This window comes from Solanum tuberosum, unplaced genomic scaffold (genome assembly GCF_000226075.1).
Source record: "Solanum tuberosum cultivar DM 1-3 516 R44 unplaced genomic scaffold, SolTub_3.0 scf00176, whole genome shotgun sequence".
Taxonomy (NCBI): Eukaryota; Viridiplantae; Streptophyta; class Magnoliopsida; order Solanales; family Solanaceae; genus Solanum; species Solanum tuberosum.
In genome coordinates, this window is record NW_006239100.1 from 751,443 (window position 1) to 761,572 (window position 10,130).

Below are 10,130 nucleotides of genomic sequence, written 5' to 3' on the forward strand. Positions count from 1 at the left end.
GGGGTTTTTAGCCACACATGTATAATAGATAGAAATTTATACCAAATTGAGCTCGCATTCAACTGGGTATGAGGATTAAAGTCTTGATACAGGCCAAAATTGAAGAATCTAAGAGACCCAAACCCAAAACTTGAAGATGAAACCCTTTGGATCTTCAAGTCTTCAAAACCCCTCTCAAACTTAGAGCAAAAATATCAAAAAGTACTATTCTATATGAAAATTAAAATAATTGTTTGACTATTAAAACTACAACTCTAACTAGTATTTATAGTTTTCAAAGATTTGTGCTGCAGCGGATCATTCGGCGTCGTTAGTCGGAATCGTCAATCAACTCGGCGATTCGCCTTTTGGTGTAGTTCATCGCCGTCTTGCACCATCCTTCGGCATCGTCGTGCTCTGGATCATTGGGTGACATGGTACTTCTTTGCGGAACTTCTCGGCGATGCATCGACTGCTCCCTTTTTGTGCCGACTTGATCCTTTCTTTCAGGGCTCAGCACACTGGAACAAAAGGCAAAGTAAGACCCTTCGACGACTCGCCAAGTGGACTTGGCGATCCTCAGGCCTTCATTTCTTCGTTCTTTTCAGCCTTTTCGTTCTTTTTTGCGACGTAGTGTCCATGCTTTCCTTCAAATTTCAAATACCTGAAACTTAAGGGTTTTCATCAGATATTGAGATAAAATAAGCATTTGAGGACACAATTTCTATTAAAACATAGCCCTAAATGAGTCTAATTTGTGGACTCATCAAGATCCACCTTGATTTAGATGAAATTTGACGAAAGTCCACAAACGCCTGTCTATCTCGACTCACGTGGTTGGTGGATCCTGAGTCTACAATCTACATAGGATAAGGATTCAGTTAGTAAATAAGTGCTACAAACATATGTAGCAATTAGAGATGCGTTTAGAAATGCTACCTTTTTGGGCTCGGTACATGCCCGAGCAAAATTCCCAAATACTTGTCAATTGTAGCACTTTATTTTACTCTTGTCTCTCTTCTTGAAGTACCGGTTTTGTTTTTTTGAATTTGACTTCTTATTTTTGTTAGAGGGATCTTCTCCAGTCTCTTTTTCTTTCCCATTTCTTTTCCAATTATTCTTGCGCTTGAAGCCTGAAGATTTTGTACCACTTGACTCTGCCACAGAGGCATTAGAAACAGCTTTAGCAGCACCAAGCCGCTCATCTTCAAGTTCAATATAACGGGCAACATCAGAAAAAAGTTTTGATGCTATCATTATGGATCAAGTTAACCTTCAAATGTTCCCAATTATAGGGAAAAGAAGAAATCACTACATGAACTTGTTGCTCATCTGAGAGAACATGGCCAACATTCTTGAGTTGAACTATCATGTTTGACATCACCCTAAGGTGTTGTTTGATATTCTGATCATGACGCTTTTTGTAAATGTCAAATTTGATAGTTAACTGTCGGAGACGGGTTACTAACGTAGTCCCATACATTCCTTACAGATGTGCCCACATAGCATGAGCAGTAGAGAATTCCTCACATTCATGTATGAGGTCATCAACCACAAACTAATTATTATTCCATGTGTAGTGGAATTAACTTTTTCCAAGAATTGTAAGCTTCAGACTTTGGATGTCGTAATTATCACCGTTTAGTTTTTCACCTTTTGTTTAAGTCAACAATGATACTTTTGATGTCATGCATGTTATTGAGTTATAATAAGGCAAGAACTTTTATGCAATTATGCATGCGACATACACATTCAAGCAAATCAATTTTCATAAAGGTTTCATATTTAATGTAAAATAAAAAAAATACGCGTATGCATCCAATCATCATCTACAAACTAAATATTTAACCAAAATTCAAATCTAATTTCTGTGTATGCTAATATCGTGAAGACTTTAATAATAAGAATTTTTAAGTCTAATAACATAAATAGAGGAAAAACAAACTACATAATTCATATATTGAAAAACAAATAAGCAATAACAAATTACAAGTCATTCAAAAGACTAAAATTCTCCCACAAGTCTCCAAGACAATAAATATACACCCTAAAAGGCTGACTGGGGAAAATTTCATGATGAACATCAATTAATCTACTACCCGAAGGTTCACAGAGAGCGTCTGTTATATAAGCTAAGACTCTTCAATCTGAGATTTCCTTATAATTAGCTAGTTCAATCCATTTTATTTCAAAAAAGTGAATAAAATCACAGGATGAAATATAAGGGGACATCTTCAAAGACTCAAACTCTTTAAATTTTTTATCTTTTTTCCTTCGACTGGCCCTTTGATGCCTCAACAGATCTTGTGTTACCCCTGGAACACCAATCTGTATGATTTCACTCCCTCAGAAATATGTCTTACGGTGACTTGCTCTTCTACCTTGTCCCTTTTCTCAACTTTGAGAACTCCCACTTGGAGTAATTTGATCATGTTCCCGTTTAGCCATATCTGAAATGGAAATTAACAAAACATAAATATGATTAATACCATTTGATGCGACAACGTATTTCACAAATTTCTTGTAGAAGACAAAGAACTGTTTAAGGAACATAAGGACTAAGCGAATTTATCAAGACTAATTTTAATAGTCATAATTAAAATCATAATCTAGTAAAAATAATTTGTCACTATTCTTTATTAAATAAATAAGATAATTTAAGGCCTTAAAAAATTAAGTTTTAAAGTCAACCATGATCAAATTCGACCACTTGAATAATCTTATATTAAAGTAAATAAAGTAAGTACTTTATTAACATAAAGAGGTACTACACATTCATTGTCCTTTTTTATTCTTCATAAAAACCATAGTACTTCATGATTCACAAGGAAAAAAGTACAAGTACTTTATTAAATTAAAATAGGAGTATACTTTATTGAAAAATAGTGGGACTATTTTATTTTATTTTCTTCTTAATACTAAAAAAAAAGAAAAATAAATAAAGAGTCCACCTTTCTTGGGATAGAAAAGGAAAAAACAAAAATATAAAGTGTCCACTTCTTCTTCACCCAAAAAAATGGAGAAGCGAAAATTAAAAAAAAACACATACTCAGTATCAAAGTTATCCCTAACATGTGAAAACAAAATAAATCTCTGCAATCTAGAACCATCAATATCAACTTATCAAGGGTTGATCAAACTTATTTAGATTTTTTTCGATAGTTTGCGAAAAATGAAGAATCGGAAAAAAAAATTGGAGCAATGAACCATGCTCTGATATCATTGTTTAACTTTCATAATAGGAATGAGATTTGTGTACCTGTTATTGACAACGGAAGATCAACGAAAATTCTTTTCTTTGAAGAATTGCTCCAAGCCAAACTTGAATCTCAAGGAAACAAGGTAAGTGATTCACAAACTAAATGTCTCTTTTGTTAGATGTCTTTAATTTAAGAAGAATATTGTTTTTCTATTTTTCTCTTTTCTTTTCCTCTTTTGAAAGAGCGTGAAGTGTCTCTTTTAAAAATAAAATATTGTGTACATTGAAGCAGTTACTATGTAACGGTTAAATTAGCATTTATCCCGCTTTTTTTTTTTTTTTACAGATAACAACTTCGGATCGGATCGGATCGATCCACGACCCAAAACTTACCGTCAGACAAAATTTCACAAGCTATTGGATGACATGGAACAAGTTGAGTCTAACCTTAAATTTGTACATTTCAAGGATAGCTGGGAGCATATTCACTATATTTGTTTTTCCTCATTGGCTTACTTTGTGGGAAGTTCAACTAGAATTGTCCATTTAGACAAATGATTTTATGGGAAAAGGCTTAAGGATAATGTGCAAATGCCTAGGCATAACAATATGTCATGGATAAGAAATTCTGGGCTGCAAGATGGGAAGCATGTTGCTTTAACTATGCTTCAAACTTTGGTGGAGGTCTTCCATAGAGTTGGATATGGATTACACCTTAGTTTGCCTCTGTCTTGTGTTCTCCCTATGTTAAGTCGGAGTGTGAGTGAGTATCATGCAAATTATGAGACTCTTGGAGAACTTAATCATGTCAATAATGGTATCATTGCAGCCTTTAATATGATTTCCGTTCCAAGGATATTGTGGCCTATGGGACATTTAGAGAAATTACAAGTTTTTTCTTATCACAGCCATGTCCAACGTGAAGTGAACTATGCTGCCACACTAAACAAAGCTTGGAATGAAGCTCTTGAGTTTTCTCACAAGGGACTTGCTGGTGCTTGTCATTAAATGCACTTCATCCATCTTGAAGTCAATGTAACTACACCTAGATTACCAATGCTTTTGTTGGCAAGATTTCTTGACTTGAACCTTGAGGACAAAGTTCTTATTGAGGACGGGGGTATTGTTATGAATCAGCCCCAGCCCAATAACAATACTAACAAATATATCACACGAATAGATATTAGGACAACTAGGCCCAATACAAGCAACATGGCCAGACCTTCACAAAGGATAATTTGGAATGCACACTGAGGGTATCGTGAAATAGAACACGACATCACTATCAAAGGGCATCGTGAATTATGTGCAAAGGCACCATCTGTGTTTCTCATCCCCATTTCTGAGTCTAAGCTTCCCATTCCCTTCTGCCGTTTATCAATCCCTACTTCTTACGTTCAGTATTTCTAGCTATATTTTTGTTTGGACTTTTGCTAATTGAGTTGTTGCATTTAGTTTCTGGATTTTTAATTGAACTCTAGTCTTATTATAATAGTTGAGAAGTTGGTTATTGTTACATTCAATTTGAGTTCATTACACCAAGCAAACAAAGCCTTCATTTAGATGCACCAATTTTCAACTTAATAAACACTCAAAAGTTCACAAAATGGCTTAGCATATATACTTATACTTATAGGTGAATTATACTATGTATCTATATTAATGTATGTATATCTATCTTCATTAATTTAGTCTACACTTCATATCTTCCGGAGTATTGTATAATATCACTAGACTTTGCTTTCTTCCAAAGTACATGAACAAATTCACACTCAATAGACATGTATCTCAAAAACCAAGACACTCAATTAATACTCTAGTTAATAAACTATACGAAGAAGTTTAATATTTTAACAATATACTGGTGCTTTACGCTTTTTATCTCACGTGTCAATCTACTAACAGTAAAAAGTAACATTATTTAATTTTGAATGAAATTACGTATCTCTCTTAATCTTAGCCCAAAAATATATTTTTTTAAAATAGAAAGACAAATCATTTGGGAATAGACGAAGTGATACAAAACATTTGTTATTAACATTTGATAAAATTAAATAATACCGCAATAGTTAGCGTTGTAAATTAATCTTTGAATGAAACCAAAAAAAAAAAAAGTTCAGTGCACTTAAGCGAACTCCATGTAAAAGGGGAGGGATCTGCCACAAGGCCTATTGTACATAGTCTTACCTTACATTTTTGTCAGAGGCTATTTTTAAGGGTTGAACATGTTGTGACCTCCTCATCACATGACATCAACTTTACTGATTATCCAAAAGTAATAATTTTATTATTAATAAAGAAAAAGAAAAGAGGCTACTGAGAGGAATTACTACAATCAGCCCCATGAAATCAAAAAAAAAAAAAAAATACAAAATACTAAATGCCATACATAAAACCAGCTCCATGAAACTTGTCTCTTGTTAATGCATCAATACGTTCAATTGTCTTAGCATCAAGATAGTTTTTATGATCTCCAACAACACCTTGTCTAAAGAAGGAATTGTAAGGAACTTGAAACCAACTAGGAAAATCCCCAGATTTGTTCACCTCATAACAGGGAATTTTCCACACACCCCCCCATAAAAAAAAAAAAAAAAAAAAATACAAAATACTAAATGCCATACATAAAACCAGCTCCATGAAACTTGTCTCTTGTTAATGCATCAATACGTTCAATTGTCTTAGCATCAAGATAGTTTTTATGATCTCCAACAACACCTTGTCTAAAGAAGGAATTGTAAGGAACTTGAAACCAACTAGGAAAATCCCCAGATTTGTTCACCTCATAACTACTAAGAATATCAAAACTACAATTCTTCACTATCTCATCTACTTCCTCGTCATTCATAAACGGACACCCTAGAAACTCCGCCAATCTCTTCACATGAATTTTCGTGTCCTTCATTAGCTCTTCATAAGTTATCGAAAATATATTCTTTGGTTTCTCCAAGCTTGCCTTTCTGAATCCCATAACATGATCATAATAAGGTCCACCAGGAAATACTCCAGAACAAAATTTCTCTATAGCTTCTTCGAGATGCCATGGTCCATCTTGATCTGCATCCTTCCATTTATTCGTGAAATGCCACATTGATACCAACGTATCCTTAGGATTTCTTGTTATGTAAATAACTCGACAGTTAGATGAATGGAAAGTGTTACCTAGAAGCTGGTAAGGAATATGAGTCGAATATAGTCTTGTTGAATGAGATTCATCATGAGTAGTAATTGAAGATGATTGATGAGTTGTTCCAAACACTTGCACCTCAAGCGTAGGAACAAGGTCATGAGGATTATGCTTCACTAATGACTCTTTTGAAGATCGATTTACGATGGAAAAGACTAGAGATTTAAGCCATGTTGTACCAGTTTTTGGAAAGGAGGCTAAAATTACATCATTAGGAAGTGGTTTGAATTCATTAAGAACTCGAATAGTGCTTGGGAGAAATTTAGGAAGGAACCAGAAATCATTTATTTGACAGACACAGTTCTTTCCCCACCAATTTTCCTTTGGTAAGGACTCATCATGGACAACTTCCAAGATGTTCACCATGAAGTTATACTGAGAGGGCTAGCTATATGTAATGAATAAAGATTAGGACTCACTCTCACAAAGCTTACATATATATACAGTGGCAACAAGTTAGGATTAATCCACTTATGTATTCTAAAAATGAATTTTCCATTTTTTACTTCAATTCTGACATATATAAAAAAAATAACTATACTCTCAGAATTAATTAATTATTCTCTTTGTTCAATAATAGTTGTCCACTCTTGACTTGACGCACACCTTGAGAAACAATAAATAATAAAAGTAATATTACTATATTACCCTTTGAATATATTAAATTTAAGAGTAATGTTAAATTACCAGAAAAAATTTGCCAGAAATGTAAAAGACTATAATACCTTATTTCAATTTTTGCATTTATTTCCTCGATATTTTTCCCTCCAAACAAAACTAACTCTTTTTCTATTTCCCAAACTCCTTGAACTACTAAAACACAAACTATTTGGTTGCCAAGAAAAATGAAAAATGTTTTTGTGTAAATATTTTTTGTATGTGTGTATAGTTCATTCAATTTATTTTTAAAAATAAATATTGTTCAGTTAATAAAAAAAAATTGTTCGCTTTAGTTTTAAAAATATTTTTGTAATTTTATTTTTACCCTACAAATTATGTTCTACATATACATAACCTACACTCCCTCCTCTACCCCTCCCCCGAACTCAATTATGTTTATAAGGTACCAATGCATACCATTGAAAAATTATGTTTTCACTTAAAATAAATATTTTTGTTGAAGAAGACAATTAAATTTTTCATTAATAATAACTACAAATGACTATCTTAGCTACTTAAGATTATACTTAATTATTTTGTCATACAAATTTAGTAAAATATAGTAACTAAGCTTAGATTAAAAAAAAAATTCAATTAATTTTTTCTTCAAATATAATCAACTAAATAGATCAGTCTATATAATGAATTTTTTTCAAAAGAAAAAAATAATGTTATTTTGGAAATTAGATATTTCTAAAAAATAATTAATGATAAGATGTTTATAACTATAAACTATGTCATGAATAACCCATTGACTTTTTATATTATAATCATTCCAAACAATAATTAACATATATAGAAATTGATGAAATTATTTCACTAATTTTAACCACGAATAAAAAATCCAATTACTCCAATAATATTAATTAAGAGAATGTTTCAAAAAAAAAAGATCACTCAATACCTACTTATCAATTATAATACTTTAAAATAGATATACTTTATGTAGGATACTATATTAAATTACAATATGTTTAATGTATGTAAATAAAGTGTAACATAATTAGGATATACATTTTTGAAAATTATTTTCATTTAATATAGAATTTTTTTATCGAAGGAGACAACTAAATTCATGTTAATAATGTACATAAAATATTTTTTAAAATATAATTTGAAAAACATTTCAATAACGACAATCAAAACTCAAAATACTTTAGAATGATAGACATCGGCACATTATTGAAATACGTAGTTTAATTTTTTTAAACATAATACTTAAATATGTAGTTTAATTATTTAAATATGTAGTTTTAAATACATATTTTAATTTTTTAAAACATAATAATTAAACATAATATTTAAATATGTAGTTTAATTTTTTAAAACATAATAATTAATAAATATGCAAACTACAACATTAATGTGTAACTATCTTGGGTTGTTGTTTAATAGGATTGACACTTATGAACCATATGATTTTTAGTATTTCTTTAATGTGTCAGGGTCTATTAATTCTAAAGTATTTTGTGTTTTGACTTTTATTATTGAACTATTTTACATTATATTTTTTTAAAAATTATTTAAAATGTAATTTAAATAATTATTTAAATATGTAATTTAAATTTATTTATATAATATATACAATAAAATTACTTAATTTTAATAAATTCTTAATGAGTTTCAAACAAAATATTAATCTGAGAGCAAAAATAATAATAATAGTATTGTGGCTACAGCTATGTATATTAATATTTAACATATCATTTAATAACAAATATTTTTTATAAAACAACAAATAATACTAATAAAGAAAAATATATATGTGATGAAACTTTGATCTATTTCATGCTAAACAAATTTGTGTTGTCATTATCATTTGAGAACTATGAAGATGATTTTCTTTCAAATTTTTAAATTTTATTTTGAAATCATAAAGAACTTTCTATATCCTTTCCGTGTTATTATAATTTTTTAAAGAAGCACCATCAACATTTTTATTCAAAAAATATTTGTATACGTCCCTAGTGCTAAAATAAATAAATAAATACTAATTTTAATGAGTCTTTATTTGTGTATGGTGTGATTCATATACGGTCGAGGATATGAAGGCAATCACATATTAGAGGAAACATGCTGGTAATTTTAGTTTCTTCATATTTCGCTCACATACATTCTAAGTATAATCGGATAAAATATATTTTTATCATTTAAATTCTTTCTAGAAAATTGACGTGTAACAATAACTCCTTTAAATATATAAGAGTAATTGTATTGCAAATCCGGTCAATTTTAGTTTTTAAATTTTGATTATTATAGATATAAATTTTTAATATTTAAATTTAGATATAATTATCTTTTCACGATTGGAAATTATAAACTAAAATAGATAATCTACACTTTACTCCTCTTAGGTACTTTTTAAATTTTTATTTTTATTATTAAGAATAAGAAATGGAAAATAAATAAACAAAAAAAAAAGAATAAGTAAAAAGGAAGAAATTTTGAAATTGAGAAAGAGATATATTTTTTTATTTTCTTACTACTACCATCACATTTTTTTTTTTAGATCTTGAAATTTTCAAGTGAAAAGAGTGGGTGAGATTTATGTTTTCTTTGGTAAATTTTGTGGTTCATTTTTCCATGTTTAAATATGAAATCATCGATAATTAATCTCATTAATTATTTTTAATGTAATCGAAACATAATTGAAGAATATATTCAATATTTAACTTAAAGGGCAAAAAAATGTCCAAAAACTAAGTAGTTTATAGTGTGAACAAGTCCTTTTACCATTCCAGTCAAATTATGGCCAAAAGGATTTTCCCTAAATTTAATGTTTTAAGAAATGTATGAGATGTTGAAGGTAAAACAAACACAAAACTGTAAATTATCTCTTAATTACTCCCTCAGTTTTAAAAAAAATGATATACTTTTAATTTTGTCTCTTTTTTAAAAAATGACTCCTTTTATTTTTTGGCAACACTTTAATTTAAATTTTTTACCTGACATGTTTATGACCACGAAATTAAAGGACATTTTGATACATTTGAAATAACTTTAATTTAGGACCACAAATATCAAGTCAAACTAGATCAATTTTTTTTAAATGGATGGAATACTATTTTTAAAGAATATGTAAAATTGAAAGTGAACAAGTAAAAT

The 10,130-nt window shown here is 29.8% G+C and overlaps 1 protein-coding gene across 1 annotated transcript; it reads right to left on the reverse strand.

The window, feature by feature from the left end:
* Positions 1-5,789: 5,789 nt before the first annotated feature.
* LOC102590546 (cytosolic sulfotransferase 12-like) lies at positions 5,790-6,731 on the reverse strand. The gene has a single exon (XM_006354262.1). The coding sequence runs from the start codon at positions 6,729-6,731 to the stop codon at positions 5,790-5,792; it is 942 nt and encodes a 313-aa protein (XP_006354324.1).
* Between the last annotated feature and the right edge of the window lie 3,399 nt (positions 6,732-10,130).

Bases quoted from the DNA above. Each gene is read 5' to 3' on its own strand.
- LOC102590546 (XM_006354262.1), bottom strand. From the start codon at position 6,731: ATGGTGAACATCTTGGAAGTTGTCCATGATGAGTCCTTACCAAAGGAA.